Source organism: Copidosoma floridanum, unplaced genomic scaffold (assembly GCF_036245765.1).
Source record: "Copidosoma floridanum isolate Cflo_tuat_1 unplaced genomic scaffold, Cflo_Japanese_pri ptg000008l, whole genome shotgun sequence".
NCBI classification, from domain to species: domain Eukaryota; kingdom Metazoa; phylum Arthropoda; class Insecta; order Hymenoptera; family Encyrtidae; genus Copidosoma; species Copidosoma floridanum.
Genome location: NW_028321885.1, coordinates 1107296 through 1131585, shown reverse-complemented (window position 1 = coordinate 1131585; position 24290 = coordinate 1107296). Strand labels below are relative to the sequence as shown.

General features: G+C 34.5%; 1 protein-coding gene across 2 annotated transcripts in view; it reads right to left on the bottom strand.

The window, feature by feature from the left end:
* The window catches only part of qless (decaprenyl diphosphate synthase subunit 1 qless), a 698431-nt gene extending 674731 nt beyond the window's left edge, over positions 1-23700 (bottom strand). Inside the window, exon 1 of one of the 2 annotated variants that reach the window (XM_089589211.1) lies at positions 23358-23700. In XM_089589211.1, the coding sequence (XP_089445337.1) occupies positions 23358-23522 (165 nt within the window). In that variant the 5' untranslated portion in view covers positions 23523-23700. The remainder of the gene's footprint in view (positions 1-23357) is intronic. The other variant, XM_089589210.1, reaches the window with a different exon arrangement.
* Between the last annotated feature and the right edge of the window lie 590 nt (positions 23701-24290).

The window sequence follows — 24290 nt, the reverse complement described above, 5'->3', positions numbered from 1 at the left end:
TATCCACGCAACACAAGGCGCATACTGGTTGCTTTAATTATTGATAAAATGAAATGATGAGGCAAGTTCCTCTTCCCATAGAAACTAAGGCGCCTACTGGTTTCTTACATTATTCATAATTACTAATATAATAACACAAGCGCTCATCTCCACACACCCAGGTCACATACTGGTTGCTTAAATTATTTATAAAATAAAATAATAACACAAGCACCTATTCCCGCGCAACAACGAAACGCTTACTACTTGCTTTAATTATTGATAAAAGAATGTAATAAAGAAAACGCCTACCTCCACACAACCCAGGGAAATTACTGGTTGCTTTAATTATTGGTGATTCATGAAAAAATAACACAAGCGCCTATCCCAGCACAACCGGGTCGCATACTGATTGCTTTAATTATTAATAAAACATAATCATAACACAAGCACCTATTCCCGCGCAACAACGAAACGCTTACTAGTTGCTTTAATGATTGATAAAAGAATGTAATCAAGAAAACGCCTACCTCCACACAACCCAGGGCGATTACTGGTTTCTTTAATTATTAATAATTAATAAAAAAATAACACAAGCGACTATCCCCGCACAACCTGGGTCACTTACTGGTTGCGTCGATTAATAATCAAATAAAATAATAACACAAGCGCCTATCCCCGCACAACACAAGGCGCTTACTGGTTGCTCAAATAATTGATTGAATGAAAAAATAACACAATTGTCTAACCCCACACAACACGGGGCACTTACTGTTTGCTTTAAATGATAATATAATAAAATAATAACACAAGCGCCTATCCTTACACTACACAAAGCGCTTACTGGATGCTTGAATAAATGACAAAGTAAAATAATAACGCAAGCGCCTATCCCCATATAAATCGATGCATTAACTAGTTGCTCTAATTATAAATAAGATATAATATTAAAACAAACAGCTCTCTCTCAGTTGTTTGAATTATTAATATTGTAAAATAATAACGCAAGTGCCTTACTCTATACGACCAGGTCACTATTTAGTTACTTTTATTATTGATGAAATGAAATTATAACACAAAAAACTATTAACACACAACACGGCTCCCTTACTGGTTGCTTTAATTGTTGAAAAATAAAATATTAAGGCAAGCGCCTATCCTCACAAAACCTGGGTCGCTTACTAGAATCTTCAATTATTAATAAAATGAAATAATAAAGCAAGCGCCTATCTTAACACAACATGAGATACTTACTGATTGCTTTAATCATTAATAAAATAAAAAAATAACACAACCGCCTATCTTCATACAACCCAAGTCACCTACTGGTTGCGTCTATTATTAATTAAATAAAGTAATAACACAAGCGCCTATTCCCACACATACCCAAGCGTTTATTGGTTGCTTAAATTATTAATAAAATGAAATAATAACACAATCGCCGATAACCACACTAAACGAGGCGCTCACTGATTGCTTCACTTATTGATAAAATAAAATAATGTGGCAACCACCTATTCCCACACAACCCGGGTCAGTTACTGGTTCCTTTAACTCTTTATGATTAATAGAATAATAATACAAGCACCTATCCCCGCACAACACAAGGCGCATACTGGTTGCTTTAATTATTGATCAAATAAAATGATGAAGCAATTGCCTCTTCCCACAAAACCTAAGGCGCCTACTGGTTCCTTTTATTATTTATAATTACTAATATAATAACACAAGCGCTTATCACCACACAACCAGGTCACATACTAGTTGCTTTAATTATTTATAAAATAAAATAATAACACAAGCGCTTATGTCCACACAACTAGGGAAACTTCCTGGTTGCTTTGATTATTGATAAAAGAATATAATGAGGAAAATGCCTACTTCCAGGCAACCCAGGGCGATTACTGGTTACTTTAATTATTGATGATCAATGAAAAAATAACAAAAGCGCCTATCCCCGCACAACTGAGTCGTATGCTGATTGCTTTAATTATTGATAAAACATAATAATAACACAAGCATTTATTCCCACGCAACAACGAGAAGCTAACTGGTTGCTTTAATTATTGATAAAAGAATATAATGAGGAAAACGCCTAACTCCACACAACCCAGGGCGATTATTGGTTACTTTAATTATTGATGATTGATAAAATAATAACACAAGCTCCTATCCACGCACAACATGGGTCGCTTACTAGTTGTGTCGATTATTAATAAAATAAAATAATAACACAAGCGCCTATCTCCACACAACAAAAGGCGCTTACTGGTTGCTTCAATGATTGATTAAATGGAAAAATAACACAACTGTCTAACCCCACACAACACGGGGCCCTTACTTTTTTATTTAAATAATAATATAATAGAATAATAACACAAGCGCCTATCCTCATACTACACGAAGCGCTTACTGAATGCTTAAATAATTAACAAAGTAAAATAATAACGCAAGCGCCTACCCCACACCACCCGACGCGTTAACTAGTTGCTTTAATTATGATTAGGATAAAATAATAACACAAGCATTTTTCCCCAAACAACACTAGGCGCTTAGTAGTTCCTAAAATTATTGATAAAATAAAATAATAAGGCAAGCACCTATCCCAACAAAACCTAAAGCGCTTACTATTTTCTTTAATTATCTATAATTACTAAAATATTAACACGAGCACCTATCACTACACAACTCGAGACTCTTACTAATTACTTTAATCATTAATGAAATAAAAGAATAACTCAAGCGCCTATCTTTACCGAACCCAAGTCGTTTACTGGTTGTTATATTTATTGATGAGATAAAATAATAACACAAGCACCTATTCCCACACAACCAGAGTCACCAACTGGTTGCTTATATCATTGAGAAAATAAAATAATAACACAAGCACCTTTTCCCTTACATATCGGAACGCTATTGAGTTGCTTTAATTATTGATAAGATGAAATGATGAGGCAAGTGCCTTTCCCCACAGAACCTGAGGCGCCTACTTGTTTTTTTTTTTTATTATTTATAATTACTAATATAATAACACAAGCACCTATTCCCGCGCAACAACGAAACGCTTACTGGTTGCTTTAATTATTTATAAAAGGATATAATGAGAAAAACGCCTACCTCCACACAACCCCGGGCGATTACTGGTTGCTTTAATAATTGATAATTAATAAAATAATAACACAAGCGCCTATCCCCGCACAACCTGGGTCGCTTACTGGTTGCGTAGATTATTAATAAAATAAAATAACAACACAAGCGACTATCTCCACACAACACAAGGCGCTTAAAGGTTGCTTAAATAATTTATTTAATGAAAAAATAACACAACCGTCCAACCCCACACATCACGGGGCCTTAACTGTTTGCTTTAAATAATAATATAATAAGATAATAACACAAGCGCCTATCCTCACACAACACGAAGCGCTTACTATATGCTTAAATGATTGATTTAATGAAAAAATAACACAACCGTCTATACCCACACAACACGGGGCCCTAACTGTTTGCTTAAAATAATAATATAATAAAATAATAACGCAAGCGCCTTACTCTTCACAACAAGGTCACCTTTTGGTTGCTTTAATTATTAATAAAATGAAATAATAACACAAAAACCTATCAACACACAAGACGGGGAGCTTACTAGTTGCTGTAATTATTAATAAGATAAAATTATGAGGCAACCACTTATTCTCACACAACCCAGGGCAGTTACTGCTTCTTTTAACTACTTGTAATTAATAAAATAATAACACAAGCATTTATTCCCACACGACCAGGCAGCATACTAATTGCTTCAATTATTGATAAAATAAAATAATAACACAAGCACCTATCCTCACACAACACAGAGCGCTTACTGGTTGCTTCAATTATTCATAAATAATAATAATAACGCAAGCGCTTATCTCCAAACGACACGGGCAATAATAAGTTGCTTTAAATATTAATAAAATAGAATAATAACACAAGCGCCTATTCTCACACAACCCAAAGCTTGTACTGGTTGCTTTAATTATTAATACAATATAAAAATAACACAACTGTCTATTCCTACACAACACGGCTTCCTTACTTGTTGCTTTAATTGTTGAAAAGAAAATATTAAGGCAAGCGCCCATCCTTACAAAACCTGGGTCACTTACTAGTATTTTTAATTATTGATAAAATAAAAAAATAAAGCAAGCGCCTACCTCCACACAACAAGAGACACTTACTGATTGCTTTAATCATTGATTTAATAAAAAAATAACACAACCACCTATCTTTATACAACCCGAGTCACCTACTGGTTGCGTCTATTATTGATAAAATGAAATAATAACACAAGCGCCTATTCAACACATACCCAAGCGTCAATTGGTTGCTTTAATTATTAATAGAATAAAATAATAACACAAGCGCCTATAACCACACAACACTGGGCGCTTACTGAATGCTTTAATAATTATTTAAATTAAATAATAACGCAAGCGCTCATCCCCACACCACCTGACGCGTTAACTAGTTGCTTTAATTATGATTAAGATATAATAATAACACAAGCATTTCTCCCCAAACAACACGAGGCGCTTACTAGTTGCTAAAATTATTGATAAAATGAAATAATAAGGCAAGCACCTATTTCTACAAAACCCAAGGCGCTTACTGGTTCCTTTAATTATCTATAATTACTAAAATATTAACGCAAGCACCAATCACCACACATCTCGGGACGCTTACTAATGACTTAAATCATTAATAAAATAAAAAAAACACAAGTGCTTATCTTTACAAAACCCAAGTCGTTTACTGGTTGCTATATTTATTGATAAAAAAAAATAATAACACAAGCACCTATTTCCACACAACCAGAGTCACCAACTAGTTGCTTATATTATTAGAAAAATAAAATAATAACACAAGCACCTTTACTCACACATATCGAAACGCTAATTGGTTGCTTTAATTATTTATGAAATAAAATAATAACACAAGCACCTATACCTACAAAACACAGGGTGCTTAACAGTTGCTTTAATAATTAATATTGTAATTAATAACGTAAATGCCTATCGCCACGCAACCTGACGCAGTAACTAGTTGCTTCAATTATTAATAAGATGGAATTATAACACAAACAACTATTCCCACACAAAACGAAGCGCTCACTGGTTGATTGAATTATTGACAAAATAAAACAATGTGGCAACCGCCTATCCCCACACAAGCCGGGGCAGTTACTGGTTCCTTTAACTATTTATGATTAATAGAATAATAATACAAGCACCTATCCCTACACAACACAAGGCGCATACTGGTTGCTTTAATTATTGATCAAATGAAATGATGAGGCAATTGCCTTTTCCCACAGAACCTGAGGCACCTACTGGTTCCTTTTATTATTTATAATTACTAATACAATAACACAATCGCTTATCTTCACACAACCAGGTCACATACTGGTTGCTTCAATTATTTATAAAATAAAATAATAACACAAGCGCCTATGTCTACACAACAAGGGGCGCTTACTGGTTGCTATAATTATTGATAAAAGAATATAATGAGAAAAACGCCAACCTCCACACAACCCAGGGCAATTACTTGTTTCTTCAATTATTGATGATTAATAAAAAAATAACACAAGCGCCTATCCTTGCACAACCAGGTCTCATACTGATTGCTTTAATTATTGAAAAAACATAATAATAACACAAGCACCTATTTCCGCGCAACAACAAAACGGCTACTGGTTGCTTTAATTATTAATGAATAATAATAATAACGCAAGCACCTACCTTTACTTGACACGGGGCAGTTACTGGTTTCTTTAATTATCGATAAAAAAAAAATAATAACACAAACGCCCTTCCCTACGCAACACAGGGCGCTAACTGGTTTTCTTTAATGATTAATAGAGTAAGAAAATAACACAAGCGCCTATCTATACAAAACAAGGTCATATACTGGTTGCTTCGAGTATTATTACAATAAAATAATAACACAAGCCCTAAACCACATACAACCCGGGGCGTTTACTGGTTGCTTGAATTATTAATAATATAAAATAATAACATAAGCGCCTATCCCTTTACAACCCGGGTCGCCTACTAATTGCTTTCATTATTAATAAAATAAGATAACAACGCAAGCCCCTATCTCCACACATCACGAAGGGATCACTGATTGCTTTGATCATTGGTAAAATGAAAGAGTAACACAAGCACCCATACCCATACAAGACGGGGCACTGACTAGTTGCTTCAATTATCGATAAAATAAAATTATAACAAAAGCGCCTATCTCCACACAACACAAGGCGCTTAATAGTTGCTTAAATAATTTATTTGATGGAAAAATAACACAACCGTCCAACCTCACACAACACGGGGCCCTAACTGTTTGCTTCAAATAATAATATAATAAAATAATAACACAAGCGCCTATCCTCACACTACACGAAGCGCTTACTGGATGCTTAAATGATTGATTTAATAAAAAAATAACACAACCGTCTAACTCCACACAACACGGGGCCCTAACTGTTTGCATTAAATAATAATATAATAAAATAATAACGCAAGCGCCTATACCCATACAACCCAGGGCGTTAACTAGTTGCTTTAATTATCAATAAGATATAATATTAATACAATCAGCTCTCTTTCGGTTGTTTTAATAATTAATATTTTAAAATAATAACGCAAGTGCCTTACTCTACACAACCAGGTCACCTTTTGGTTGCTTTAATTATTAATAAAATGTAATATTAACACAAAAACCTATCAACACACAACACAGGGAGCTTACTGGTTGATGTAATTATTAATAAAATAAAATAATGAGGCAACCGCTCATTCCTAAAAAACCCGGGGCAGTTACTGCTTCTTTCACCTATTTATGATTAATAAAATAATAACACAAGCATTTATCCCCACACGACTAGGCAGCATACTAATGGCTTTCATTATTAATAAAATAAAATAATAACACAAACGCCTATCCTCACACAACACAGAGCGCTGACTGGTTGCTTTGATTTTTAATAAAATAAAATCATAAGAAAACCACTTTTCCCTACGAAACACCGGGCGAATACTGAATCCTTTAATTATTTATAATTAATAAAATTATAACACAAGCATTTATCCCCACACGACCAGGCACCATACTAATTGCTTCAATTATTGATAAAATTAAATAATTAAACAATCGCCTATCCTCACACAACACAAAGCGCTTACTGGTTGCTTCAATTATTTATAAATGATAATAATAACGCAAGCGCTTATCTTCAAACGACAAGCGCGATAATAAGTTGCTTTAAATATTAATAAAATAAAATAATAACACAAGCGCCTATTCTCACACAACCCAAAGCTTGTACTGGTTGCTTTAATTATTGATACAATGAAGATATAACACAACTGTCTATCCCTACACAACAGAGCTCCCTTACTGGTTGCTTTAATTGTTAAAAAATAAAATATTAAGGCAAGTGACTATCCTCACAAAACCTGGGTCGCTTACTAGTATCTTTAATTAATAATAAAATAAAATAATAAAGCAAGCGACTATCTCCACACAACAAGAGACCCTTACTGATTGCTTTAATCATTTATGAAATGAAAAAATAACACAACCGCCTATCTTCATACTACCCGAGTCACCTACTGGTTGCGTCTATTATTAATGAAATAAAATAATAACACAAGCGCCTATTCCCACACATACCCAAGCGTTAATTGGTTGCTTCAATTATTAATAGAATAAAATAATAACACAAGCGCCTATAACAACACAACACTGGGCACTTACTGGATGCTTTAATAATTATTAAAGTTAAATAATAACGCAAGCGCCCATACCCAGAGCACCTGACGGGTTAACTAGTTGCTTTAATTATGATTAAGATAAAATAATAACACACGCATTTATCCCCAAACAACACAAGGCGCTTACTATTTGCTAAAATTATTGATAAAATAAAATAATAAGGCAAGCACCTATCCCTACAAAACCCGAGGCACTTACTGGTTCCTTTAATTATCTCTAATTACTAAAATATTAACACGAGCACCTATCATCACACAACTCGAGACGCTTACTGATTACTTTAATCATTAATGAAATAAAAAAATAACACAAGCGCCTATCTTGACAAAACCCAAGTCGTTTACTGGTTGCTACATTTATTGATAAGATAAAATAATAACTTAAGCACCTATTTCCACACAACTAGAAACACCAACTGGTTGCTTATATTATTGAAAAAATAAAATAATAACACAACCACCTTTTCCAACACATATCGGAACGCTAATTGGTTGCTTTAATTATTTATAGAATAAAATAATAACACAAGCACCTATTCCGACACAACACAGAGTGCTTAACAGTTGCTTTAATAATTAATATTGTAAAATAATAACGCAAATGCCTATCGCCACACAACCCAACGCAGTAACTAGTTGCTTCAAATATTAATAAGGTTAAATTATAACACAAACGACTACTCCCACACAAAACGAGGCGCTCACATGTTGCTACAATTATTGATAAAATTAAATAATGTGGCAACCGCCTATCCCTACACAACCCAGGGCAGTTACTGGTTCCTTTAACTTTTTATGTTTAGTAGATGAATAATACAAGCACCTATATCCACGCAACACAAGGCGCATACTGGTTGCTTTAATTATTGATAAAATAAAATGATGAGGCAAGTTCCTCTTCCCATAGAAACTAAGGCGCCTACTGGTTTCTTACATTATTCATAATTACTAATATAATAACACAAGCGCTCATCTCCACACACCCAGGTCACATACTGGTTGCTTAAATTATTTATAAAATAAAATAATAACACAAGCACCTATTCCCGCGCAACAACGAAACGCTTACTACTTGCTTTAATTATTGATAAAAGAATGTAATAAAGAAAACGCCTACCTCCACACAACCCAGGGAAATTACTGGTTGCTTTAATTATTGATGATTCATGAAAAAATAACACAAGCGCCTATCCCCGCACAACCGGGTCGCATACTGATTGCTTTAATTATTAATAAAACATAATCATAACACAAGCACCTATTCCCGCGCAACAACGAAACGCTTACTAGTTGCTTTAATGATTGATAAAAGAATGTAATCAAGAAAACGCCTACCTCCACACAACCCAGGGCGATTACTGGTTTCTTTAATTATTAATAATTAATAAAAAAATAACACAAGCGACTATCCCCGCACAACCTGGGTCACTTACTGGTTGCGTCGATTAATAATCAAATAAAATAATAACACAAGCGCCTATCCCCGCACAACACAAGGCGCTTACTGGTTGCTCAAATAATTGATTGAATGAAAAAATAACACAATTGTCTAACCCCACACAACACGGGGCCCTTACTGTTTGCTTTAAATGATAATATAATAAAATAATAACACAAGCGCCTATCCTTACACTACACGAAGCGCTTACTGGATGCTTGAATAAATAACAAAGTAAAATAATAACGCAAGCGCCTATCCCCATATAAATCGATGCATTAACTAGTTGCTCTAATTATAAATAAGATATAATATTAAAACAAACAGCTCTCTCTCAGTTGTTTGAATTATTAATATTGTAAAATAATAACGCAATTGCCTTACTCTATACAACCAGATCACTATTTAGTTGCTTTTATTATTGATGAAATGAAATTATAACACAAAAAACTATTAACACACAACACGGCTCCCTTACTGGTTGCTTTAATTGTTGAAAAATAAAATATTAAGGCAAGCGCCTATCCTCACAAAACCTGGGTCGCTTACTAGAATCTTCAATTATTAATGAAATGAAATAATAAAGCAAGCGCCTAACTCAACACAACATGAGATACTTACTGATTGCTTTAATCATTAATGAAATAAAAAAATAACACAACCGCCTATCTTTATACAACCCAAGTCACCTACTGGTTGCGTCTATTATTGATTAAATAAAGTAATAACACAAGCGCCTATTCCCACACATACCCAAGCGTTTATTGGTTGCTTAAATTATTAATAGAATGAAATAATAACACAATCGCCTATAACCACACTAAACGAGGCGCTCACTGATTGCTTCACTTATTAATAAAATAAAATAATGTGGCAACCACCTATTCCCACACAACCCGGGTCAGTTACTGGTTTCTTCAACTCTTTGTGATTAATAGAATAATAATACAAGCACCTATTCCCACACAAAACAAGGCGCATACTGGTTGGTTTAATTATTGATCAAATAAAATGATGAGGCAATTGCCTCTTCCCACAGAACCTAAGGCGCCTACTGGTTCCTTTTATTATTTATAATTACTAATATAATAACACAAGCGCTTATCACCACACAACCAGGTCACATACTAGTTGCTTTAATTATTTATAAAATAAAATAATAACACAAGCGCTTATGTCCACAAACGAGGAGAACTTCCTGGTTGCTTTGATTATTGATAGAAGAATATAATGAGGAAAATGCCTACTTCCAGACAACCCAGGGCGATTACTGGTTACTTTAATTATTGATGATCAATGAAAAAATAACAAAAGCGCCTATCCCCGCACAACTGGGTCGTATGCTGATTGCTTTAATTATTGATAAAACATAATAATAACACAAGCATTTATTCCCACGCAACAACGAGACGCTAACTGGTTGCTTTAATTATTGATAAAAGAATATAATGAGGAAAACGCCTAACTCCACACAACCCAGGGCGATTATTGGTTACTTTAATTATTGATGATTGATAAAATAATAACACAAGCTCCTATCCACGCACAACCTGGGTCGCTTACTGGTTGTGTCGATTATTAATAAAATAAAATAATAACACAAGCGCCTATCTCCACACAACAAGAGACCCTTACTGATTGCTTTAATCATTGATGGAATAAAAAAATAACACAACCGCCCATCTTCATACTACCCGAGTCACCTACTGGTTGCGTCTATTATTGATGAAATAAAATAATAACACAAGCGCCTATTCCCACACATACCCAAGCGTTAATTGGTTGCTTCAATTATTATTAGAATAAAATAATAACACAAGCGCCTATAACCACACAACACTGGGCACTTACTGGATGCTTTAATAATTATTAAAGTGAAATAATAACGCAAGCGCCCATACCCAGAGCACCTGACGGGTTAACTAGTTGCTTTAATTATGATTAAGATAAAATAATAACACACGCATTTATCCCCAAACAACACAAGGCGCTTACTATTTGCTGAAATTATTGATAGAATAAAATAATAAGGCAAGCACCTATCCCTACAAAACCCGAGGCACTTACTGGTTCTTTTAATTATCTCTAATTACTAAAATATTAACACGAGCACCTATCATCACACAACTCGAGACGCTTACTGATTACTTTAATCATTAATGAAATAAAAAGATAACACAAGCGCCTATCTTGACAAAACCGAAGTCGTTTACTGGTTGCTATATTTATTGATAAGATAAAATAATAACTTAAGGACCTATTTCCACACAACTAGAAACACCAACTGGTTGCTTATATTATTGAAAAAATAAAAAAATAACACAACCACCTTTTCCCACACATATCGGAACGCTAATTGGTTGCTTGAATTATTTATAGAATAAAATAATAACACAAGCACCTATTCCGACACAACACAGAGTGCTTAACAGTTGCTTTAATAATTAATATTGTGAAATAATAACGCAAATGCCTATCGCCACACAACCCAACGCAGTAACTAGTTGCTTCAAATATTATAAAGGTTAAATTATAACGCAAACGACTACTCCCACACAAAACGAGGCGCTCACATGTTGCTACAATTATTGATAAAATCAAATAATGTGGCAACCGCCTATCCCTACACAACCCAGGGCAGTTACTGGTTTCTTTAACTTTTTATGTTTAGTAGATGAATAATACAAGCACCTATATCCACGCAACACAAGGCGCATACTGGTTGCTTTAATTATTGATAAAATAAAATGATAAGGCAAGTTCCTCTTCCCATAGAACCTAAGGCGCCTACTGGTTTCTTTCATTATTCATAATTACTAATATGATAACACAAGCGCTCATCTCCACACACCCAGGTCACATACTGGTTGCTTAAATTATTTATAAAATAAAATAATAACACAAGCACCTATTCACGCGCAACAACAAAACGCTTACTACTTGCTTTAATTATTGATCAAAGAATGTAATAAAGAAAACGCCTACCTCCACACAACCCAGGGCGATTACTGGTTGCTTTAATTATTGATGATTTATGAAAAAATAACACAAGCGCCTATCCCCGCACAACCGGGTCGCATACTGATTGCTTTAATTATTGAAAAAACATGATAATAACACAAGCACCCATTCCCGCGCAACAACGAAACGCTTACTAGTTGCTTTAATTATTAATAAAAGAATGTAATGAAGAAAACGCCTTCCTCCACACAACCCAGGGCGATTACTGGTTTCTTTAATTATTGATAATTAATAAAAAAATAACACAAGCGACTATCCCCGCACAACCTGGGTCACTTACTGGTTGTGTCGACTATTAATCAAATAAAATAATAACACAAGCGCCTATCCCCGCACAACACAAGGCGCTTACTGGTTGCTCAAATAATTGATTGAATAAAAAAATAACACAATTGTCTAACCCCACACAACACGGGGCCCTTACTGTTTGCTTTAAATGATAATATAAGAAAATAATAACACAAGCGCCTATCCTTACACTACACGAAGCGCTTACTGGATGCTTGAATAAATGACTAAGTAAAATAATAACGCAAGCGCCTATCCCCGTATAAATCGATGCATTAACTAGTTGCTCTAATTATAAATAAGATATAATATTAAAACAAACAGCTCTCTCTCAGTTGTTTGAATTATTAATATTGTAAGATAATAACGCAAGTGCCTTACTCTATACGACCAGGTCACTATTTAGTTGCTTTTATTATTGATGAAATGAAATTATAACACAAAAAACTATTAACACACAACACGGCTCCCTTACTGGTTGCTTTAATTGTTGAAAAATAAAATATTAAGGCAAGCGCCTATCCTCACAAAACCTAGGTCGCTTACTAGAATCTTCAATTATTAATAAAATGAAATAATAAAGCAAGCGCCTATCTCAACACAACATGAGATACTTACTGATTGCTTTAATCATTAATTAAATAAAAAAATAACACAACCGCCTATCTTCATACAACCCAAGTCACCTACTGGTTGCGTCTATTATTGATTAAATAAAGTAATAACACAAGCGCCTATTCCCACACATACCCAAGCGTTTATTGGTTGCTTAAATTATTAATAGAATGAAATAATAACACAATCGCCGATAACCACACTAAACGAGGCGCTCACTGATTGCTTTACTTATTGATAAAATAAAATAATGTGGCAACCACCTATTCCCACACAACCCGGGTCAGTTACTGGTTCCTTCAACTCTTTATGATTAATAGAATAATAATACAAGCACCTATACCCGCACAACACAAGGCGCATACTGGTTGCTTTAATTATTGATCAAATAAAATGATGAAGCAATTGCCTCTTCCCACAGAACCTAAGGCGCCTACTGGTTCCTTTTATTATTTATAATTACTAATATAATAACACAAGCGCTTATCACCACACAACCAGGTCACATACTAGTTGCTTTAATTATTTATAAAATAAAATAATAACACAAGCGCTTATGTCCACACAACTAGGGGAACTTCCTGGTTGCTTTGATTATTGATAAAATATAATGAGGAAAATGCCTACTTCCAGACAACCCAGGGCGATTACTGTTTACTTTAATTATTGATGATCAATGAAAAAATAACAAAAGCGCCTATCCCCGCACAACTGGGTCGTATGCTGATTGCTTTAATTATTGATAAAACATAATAATAACACAAGCATTTATTCCCACGCAACAACGAGACGCTAACTGGTTGCTTTAATTATTGATAAAAGAATATAATGAGGAAAACGCCTAACTCCACACAACCCAGGGCGATTATTGGTTACTTTAATTATTGATGATTGATAAAATAATAACACAAGCTCCTATCCACGCACAACCTGGGTCGCTTACTAGTTGTGTCGATTATTAATAAAATAAAATAATAACACAAGCGCCTATCTCCACACAACAAAAGGCGCTTACTGGTTGCTTAAATGATTGATTAAATGGAAAAATAACACAACTGTCTAACCCCACACAACACGGAGCCCTTACTTTTTCATTTAAATAATAATAAAATAGAATAATAACACAAGCGCCTATTCTCATACTACACGAAGCGCTTACTGAATGCTTGAATAATTAACAAAGTAAAATAATAACGCAAGCGCCTACCCCACACCACCCGACGCGTTAACTAGTTGCTTTAATTATGATTAGGATAAAATAATAACACAAGCATTTTTCCCCAAACAACACTAGGCGCTTAGTAGTTCCTAAAATTATTGATAAAATAAAATAATAAGGCAAGCACCTATCCCAACAAAACCTAAAGCGCTTACTATTTTCTTTAATTATCTATAATTACTAAAATATTAACACGAGCACCTATCACTACACAACTCGAGACTCTTACTAATTACTTTAATCATTAATGAAATAAAAGAATAACTCAAGCGCCTATCTTTACCGAACCCAAGTCGTTTACTGGTTGTTATATTTATTGATGAGATAAAATAATAACACAAGTACCTATTCCCACACAACCAGAGTCACCAACTGGTTGCTTATATCATTGAGAAAATAAAATAATAACACAAGCACCTTTTCCCTTACATATCGGAACGCTAATGAGTTGCTTTAATTATTGATAAGATGAAATGATGAGGCAAGTGCCTTCCCCACAGAACCTGAGGCGCTTACTGGTTCCTTTCATTATTTATAATTACTAATTTAATAACACAAGCGCTTATCTTCACACAACCAGGTCTCATACTGGTTGCTTTATTTATTGAATAGAAAAATAACACAAGCGCCTATGTCCACACAACAAGGGGCGCCTACTGGTTTTTCAATTATTGATAAAAGAATATAATGAGGAAAACGCCTACCTCCACACAACTTAGGGCGATTACTGGTTACTTTAATTGTTAATGATTTACAAAAAAATAACAAAAGCGCCTATCCCCGCACAACCGGATCGCATACTGATTGCTTTAATTATTGATAAAACATAATAATGACACAAGCACCTATTCCCGCGCAACAACGAAACGCTTACTGGTTGCTTTAATTATTAATGAAAGAAAATAATGAGAAAAACGCCTACCTCCACAAAACCCAGGGCAATTACTGGTTACTTTAATTATTGATGATTAATAAAATAATAACACAAGCACCTATCCCCGCACAACCTGGGTCGCTTACTGGTTGCGTAGATTATTAATAAAATAAAATAACAACACAAGCAACTATCTCCACACAACACAAGGCGCTTAATGGTTGCTTAAATAATTTATTTAATGAAGAAATAACACAACCGTCTAACCCCACACAACACGGGGCCCTAACTGTTTGCTTTAAATAATAATATAATAAAATAATAACCCAAGCGCCTATCCTCACACTACACGGAGCGCTTACTGGATGCTTAAATGATTGATTTAATAAATAAATAACACAACCGTCTAACCCTACACAACACGGGGCCCTAAATGTTTGCTTTAAATGATAATGTTATAAAATAATAACGCAAGCGCCTATACTTATATAACCCGGGGCGTTAACTAGTTGCCTTAATTATTAATAATATATAATATTAATACAAGTAGCTCTCTCTCGGTTGTTTTAATAATTAATATGTTAAAATAATAACACAAGCATTTATCCCCACGCGACTAGGCAGCATACTAATTGCTTCAATTATTAATAAAATATAATAATAACACAAACGCCTTTCCTCACACAACACAGAGCGCGTACTGGTTGCTTTAATTTTTAATAAAATGAAATTATAAGAAAACCACCTTTCCCCACGAAACACCGGGCGATGACTGGTTCCTTTAATTATTTATAATTAATAAAATTATAACAAAAGCACCTATTCCTACACAACCGGGTAGCATAATGGTTGATTTAATTATAAATATAATTAAATAATTACAAAGCGCCTATCCCAACACAACACGTAACGCTTGCTAATTGCTTCAATTATTTATAAATGATAATAATAACGCAAGCGCTTTTTTCCAAACGACACAGGCGCTAATAAAATGCTTTAAATATTAATAAAATAAAATAATAACACAAGAGCCTACTCTCACACAACATGAAGCTTGTACTGGTTGCTTTAATCGTTGATACAATGAAAAAATAACACAATCGTCTATTCCTTCACAACACGGCTCCCTTACTAGTTGCTTTAATTGTTAAAAAATAAAATATTAAGGCAAGCGCCTATCCTCACAAAACCTGGGTCGCTTACTTGTATCTTTAATTATTGATAAAATAAAGTAATAAAGCAAGCGCCTATCTCCACACAACAAGAGACACTTACTAATTGCTTTAATCTTTGATGAAATAAAAAAATAACACAAGCGCCTATCTCCACACAACACGAGGCCCTTATTTTTTGCTCTAAATAATAATATAATAAAATAATAACACAAGCGCCTATCCTCACACTACATGAAGCGCTCACTAGATGCTTGAATAATTGACAAAGTAAAATAATAACGCAACAACTAATCCCCTTTTAACCCGGGGCGTTAACTAGTTGCTTTAATTATTAATAAGATATAATATTAAAACAAGCAGCTCTCTCTTGGTTGTTTTAATAATTATTATTGTAAAATAATAACGCAAGTGCCTTACTCTACACAACCAGGTCACCTTTTGGTTGCATTAATTATTGATAAAATAAAATAATAACACAAAAAACTATCAACACACAACACGGGGAGCTTACTGGCTGCTGTAATTATTAATAAAATAAAATTATGAGGCAACCGCTTATTCTCACACAACCCGGGGCAGTTACTGTTTCTTTCAACAACTTATGATTAATAAAATAATAACACAAGCATTTATCCCCACACGACTAGGCAGCATACTAATTGCTTTAATTATTGATAAAATAAAATAATAACACAAGCGCCTATCCTCACACAACACAGAGCGCTTACTGGTTGCTTCAATTATTTATAAATGATAATAATAACGCAAGCGCTTATCTCTAAACGACACGGACGCTAATAAGTTGCTTTAAATATTAATAAAATAAAATAATAACACAAGCGCCTATTCTCACACAACCCAAAGCTTGTACTGGTTGCTTTAATTATTGATAAAATGAAAAAATAACACAACCGTCCATTCCTACACAACAAGGCTTCCTTACTGGTTGCTTTAATTGTTAAAAAATAAAATATTAAGGCTATCCTCACTAAACCTGGGTCGTTTACTAGTATCTTTAATTATTAATAAAATGAAAAAATAAAGCAAGCGCCTATTCCGACACATATCCGAGCGTCAATTGGTTGCTTTAATTATTAATAGAATAAAATAATAACACAAGCGCCTATAACCACACAACTTTAGGCACTTACTAGATGCTTTAATAATTATTAAAATTTAATAATAACGCAAGCGCCCATCCTCGCACCACCTGACGCGTTAACTAGTTGCTTTAATTATGATTAAGATAAAATAATAACACAAGCATTTCTCCCCAAACAACACGAGGCGCTTACTAGATGCTAAAATTATTGATAAAATAAAATAATAAGGCAAGCACCTATCCCTACAAAACCCGAGGCGCTTACTGGTCCCTTTAATTATCTATAATTACTTAAATATTAACACAAGCACCTACCACCAAACAACTCGGGACGCTTACTAATTACTTCAATTATTAATAAAATAAAAATAACACAAGTGCCTATCTTTACAAAACCCAAGTCGTTTACTGGTTGCTATATTTATTGATAAGATAAAATAATAACACAAGCACCTTTACTCACACATATCGGAACGCTAATTGGTTGCTTTAATTATTTATAAAATAAAATAATAACACAAGCACCTATACCTACTTAACACAGGGTGTTTAACAGTTGCTTTAATAATTAATATTGTAATTAATAACGCAAATGCCTATCGCCACACAACCCAACGCAGTAACTAGTTGCTTCAATTATTAATTAGATGAAATTATAACACAAACAACTATTCCCACACAAAACGAGGCGCTCACTAGTTGATTCAATTATTGATAAAATAAAATAATGTGGCAACCGCCTATCCCCACACAACCCAGGGCAGTTACTGGTTCCTTTAACTATTCATGATTAATAGAATAATAATACAAGCACCTATCCCCACACAACACAAGGCGCATACTGGTTGCTTCTATTATTGATAAAATGAAATGATAAGGCAAGTGCCTCTTCCCACAGAACCTGAGGCACCTACTGGTTCCTTTTATTATTTATAATTACTAATACAATAATACAAGCGCTTATCTTCACACAACCAGGTCACATACTGGTTGCTTTAATTATTCAAAAAACATAATAATAACACAAGCACCAATTCCCGCGCAACAACAAAACGCCTACTGGTTGCTTTAATTATTAATAAATAATAATAATAATAACGCAAGCACCTACCTTTACTCGACACGGGGCAGTTACTGGTTGCTTTAATTATTTATAAAAAATAATAATAACACAAACGCCCTTCCCCACGCAACACAGGGCGCTTACTGGTTTTCTTTAATAATTAATAAAGTAAGAAAATAACACAAGCACCTATCCATACAAAACTAGGTCATATACTGGTTGCTTCAAGTATTGATAAAATAAAATAATAACACAAGCCCTAAACCACACACAACACGAGGTGTTTACTGGTTGCTTGAATTATTGATAAGATAAAATAATAACACAAGCCCTAAACCACACACAACACGACGTGTTCACTGGTTGCTTGAATTATTGATAAGATAAAATAATAACATAAGCGCCTATCCCTTTACAACCCGGGTCGCCTACTGGTTGCTTTTATTATTGATAAAATAAGATAATAACGCAAGCCGCTATCTCTACACATCACGGGGGGATTACTGATTGCTTTGATCATTGGTGAAATGAAAAAGTAACACAAGAACCCATACCCATACAAGACGGGGCACTGACTGGTTGCTTCAATTATCGATCAAATAAAATTATAACAAAAGCGCCTATCCCCACACAACACGAAGCGCTTACTGGTTCCTTTAACTATTTATGAGTAATAAAATAATAAAACAGGAACTTATCCCCACACAACCGAGTAGCATACTGGTTACTCCGAATATTAATTAAATAAAATAATAACACAAGCGCCTATCCCTACAAAACCGGAAACCCGTACTGGATGCTCTTATTATTATTATAATAAAAGAATGAGGCAAGCGCCTATCCTGTTACAACCTGGGTCGCTCACTGGTTGCTTTAATTATTGATGAAATAATATATTAACACAAGCGCCTATTCCCACACAACCAGAAGCATTTACTAGTTGCTTTAATTATTGATAAGATAAAATAATAACACAAGCGCCTATCCCTACAAAACCCGGGGCGTTAACTGGTTGCTCCAATTATTGATAAAATTGAATTATAACACAAACGCCTATCTCCACACATGACGGTCCGCTTACTGGTTGCTTTAGATATTGATAAAATAAAATAATGAGGCAAGCGCCTAGTTTCACACAACCTGGGTCGTTTACTGGTTGCTTCTATTATTAATAAAATAAAATAATAATACAAGCGTTTGTCCTAACACAACACGATACGCTAACTAATTGGTTTAATTATTAACGAATAAAAATAATAACGCAAGCGCCTATCTCCACACAACACTGGGCGCTTATTAGTTGCTATAGACTTTGATGAAATAAAATAATAACACAAGCGCCTACCCCTACACAACCCGGGGCGTTTTCTTGTTGCTTTATTTATTGATAAGATAAAATAATAACACAAGCGCTTATCCCCACACACACATGGCGAATGCTGGTTGCTTTAATTATTCACAATAAATAGAATAATGCGAACGCTAATCCCCACATGTTCCGGGAGGCTTGCATTATTCTACCTATTTAAAATTATTATAGTGACCAGTAATTATTTCTGGTTGTGCGGTTGTTGGTATTTGCATTATTATTTTATTTTATAAATAGTTTAAGCAAACTGTTAGCTCCCCCGGTTGTGTGGGGATTGGCGCTTGTGTTATTATTTAATTTTATCAATAATTAAAGCAACCAGTTAGCGCCATGGGTTGTGTGGGGATAGCCACCTAATCTATTATTTTATTTTATTAATAATTAAAGCAACCAGTTAGCTTCCTTGGTTGTGTGGGGATTCGCGCTGGTGTTCTTATTTTAATTTATTAATAATTAAACTGGTCACTAATTGCCTCAGGTTGTGTGGTGATTGGCGAGTATGTTATTATTTTATTTCATCAATAATTAAAGCAACCAGTAAGCGCCATGGGTTGTGTGGGAATAGGCACCGAATCTATTATTTTGTTTTATTAATAATTAAGGCAACCAGTAGGCTTCCTTGCTTGTCTGGGGATTGGCGCTAGTGCTCTGATTTATTTATAATTAAACTGGTTATTTATTGCCCCAGGTTGTGTGGTGATTGTCGCTTATGTTATTATTTAATTTTATCAATATTTAAAGCAACCAGTATGCGACCTGGTTTGTGTGGGGATAGGTGCTTGTGTTATTTTATTTTATCAATAATTAAAGCAACTAGTTAGTGCCATGGGTTGTGTCGGGATAGGCGCCTAATCTATTATTTTATTTTATTAATAATTAAAGCAACCAGTAAGCTTTCTCGGTTTTTTGGGGATTGGCGCTGGTGTTCTCATTATAACTCATTAATAATTGAACTGGTCACTTATTGCCCCAGGTTTTGTTGTGCTTGGCGCTCATGTTATTATTTTATTTTATCAATAATTAAAGCAATCAGTAAGCGCCTCGGGTCGTGTGAGGATTGGCGCTTGCTTTGTTAATTGATGAATTTTATTATTTATTCAAACTTATGAGGTTGCTTATTAGCATATTGGGTTTTTGGGTTAAATAGCTATGGATTAGTTTATTAAGTTACTGTGCATGAATTTGTCTCGAGTTTTTGGGGATTTGCGTTTTGCTCTATACAGCCAATTTGAATCCTTCGCAAGTTTGCCAGTCACCTTTGGGGAGAACCACTGGCTTTTAACTTCTTTCTATATAGCTTTTGAATTTCTCTTACTAGGATCTGTAGCTTAACATAGGTCCTAGTGATAAAAATGCAAAATCATATCCTTTTTACCCAACACTGCCTCGATGCTTTGTGCGGTATGTCGCAATTTTGGGTGTAATCCGCAATCGCCGTCAGTAGTCACATATGTAAGACGTGACAACATTGCGTGGTTGGGGGCGCTACTGTCGATTTATTGGTGATGTGATCCGCAATCCCGCCAGCAGTAAAGCAGACGACGTCGGTCTACTTGCTTTTTTTCGTGACATTTCTCGATTGTAAACAAAGCATATTGTGCTGGACGTAAACAAACACGCAGATCAAAAAAAATAGTTACAAGTGCCAAAAAAAAAAAATGGAAGTAACAGCTTCACTGCTAGCGGGATTGCGCGGGATTACAGCAAAAATGTTACGAAAAAGAGTAAGTAGACCGTCGTTGTCTGCTTTACTGCTGGCGGGATTGCGGATCACATCAACAGTAAATCGACAGTAGCGCCCCCAACCACGCAACGTTGTCACGTCCTACATATGTAACTGCTGGCAGCCATTGCGGATTACACCCTTTGTAGCAGTACCAAGTTATCCACCAGGTGGATTAGTATGAAAAAGGTAGTATATATATATATATATACAAAAACTTTAAAACGGTTATATACACACGCGCGCACACACACACACACACACACACACATATATATATATATATATATACACCTTTTTGGCACTGATCCATCTGGTGGAAGACTTGGTACTGCTACAAAATTGTAACTCTGCAGAGGTGGTACTTCGTACCACCTGTCTTATCTTAAGTACACCGTGAAAGAGATGTATCATATAATCTTTATAGACTAAGAGCTGCGGCCCGAGAGTGGTCAAAATTTTAACAAGCCGCCACTTGCACCAGGATTGACGAACCTTATGATTCGTTGAAATACGAAATATTTCGGTCGACTTAATTGCGGCAAAGAGTTATGGGGTGATTATAGGTGTTTTATATTGTTTTTTTCATTGATCAGCTGCAACTGTCACCAATGTACAGAAAATAAAAAGTTGTCACGTGGAAGTGCCACTTGCGGCAAGATTAGAATTCATTTTGCACCCGAAAATCGGTTTCTAAAAATATAGATATTGAATTCTTATCTATAATGTTATCTACAATGCCTTATCTATTAGATGAGTATTATAGATAAGATTGGGTAGGGGGTTTATTTTTTTGAAGGTCAATTTTCGGGTACAAGATGCATTCTCATCTTGCCGCAAATGGCACTTTTACGTGACAACTTTTAGTTTTCTATCCATTGATGTAAATTACGGCTGGTTAATAAAAAGACTAAATTTTACAACTATAATTACACCACACAACTCTCTACCACAATAAAATATGACCAAAATAATTCGGATCTCTACAAACCTTGAGGGTCCTCAATTCTGGTGAAAGTGGCGGCTGGTCAAAATGTTGACCACCCCTCGGGCCTCAGCTTTTGGTCTATTAGTCACACAAAACTTACTTGCATATGTATAGGTATAGAAGTAACAAAAGATCTCATTCTTGCGTCTTATTTGTTATATTCGAATTTTTTTTTGCTGATCAGCGTCTTTTTTTCGTAATCAGCAACATAAAAAACTTAGGTTTCAAATTTTTATCTTGATCGGTAGTTAAGCGTATTCACAACTATCAGAGGTTAAGAGCCCTATAAGCACTATTGCTGTTGCGATTCAGTTTGTGCTGTATTAGATATGGAACGAATTCAAAACTTACACGTACCCAGAAGCTTTTATTTTAATTTCTAAGACTCCTTACTGAAGAAAGAAATCAAAAATCTTAACCAATAGTGAAGATTGTTTTTCATTTTTTAATCCACAAGATCGTTTGTAACTTTTAAACTTACAAGACATTGAAAACAAGGTACAATTTGTCGGTTTCATTCATGTCATTGCTTAATATGTCAATCTCTTCACGCCAATAAATGGAATTTACAATTGGATACATAATCGTGACTAGTCACTAACACAAAATAAAATGTTAGCAGCTTTCCAAGAAAAAACTGACACTTACTAAATACTTGTTAAAGGAATCTAAATGAGTCTTACTTGTTGGCGACCACGTTGGAAAAGACTTGCCAGAGTTCGTTGCTGGTGACATTGACAGACGTGCAGGTACGGTTGCTTATGAAATTTGCAGTTTTGATAGTGTTGGAGCGGACGGAGCATGTCCATGCGACTACAAAGCCGACGAACCGTGCTTAAACAGGTCATGTTGATGTATAAAAAAAAAAAAATAGGCGATAGAACAAAGAAAATTTAACGAAGCCTCTAAGATTTTGACAGGAGTATGCGCTAAGAAGCTATATTCACTAATCACGGTAGAAGCTAAAGACATGAGCAGCATTCGCCTGTATGTTATCTATGCAGCCAATGAACTCACTAATGAACTTCATAACACACTTAGTTGGTGCTTACATATTGGGATTGGCAACATAGCGATCGCGCCCTCTGTTAGTCAGTTTGCAAGCAGCGAGAGAAGGCTTTTTTGCAGGCTCAAAACTCAGCAGCTCAGTGCTCCCAAGTATAATTAATTTATTCTTCATGAATATTAATTAATTGTTGTAACAGCGTATGTAATAGGTATATTAATTAGAAGTGTATCTGTGTTTAGCGCTGTAACATTGTTGACAAAGTAAGTGGCTTGCCAATTTTTATTTATCTTAAATTTTGTAATGTTGACATTTGTGCAGTATACACTCAATAGGGACTAGTTAATTTTTAAAAATACATATCATATTTTTAAGTGAACAAGAATGTATTTAACAATCTACGAAATATGCATGTCTTGCAATATTAAAAATGAGCCTTTAAAAATTGTTGGAGGAATCAATGAGAGAGATTGATTTCTCTTTTTACATGTACTTGTCATGTAAAATTGACCACTCATTGATTCCTCCAACAATTTTTAAAGGCTCATTTTTAATATTGCAAGACATGCATGTTTCGTAGATTGTTAAATACATTCTTGTTCACTAAAAA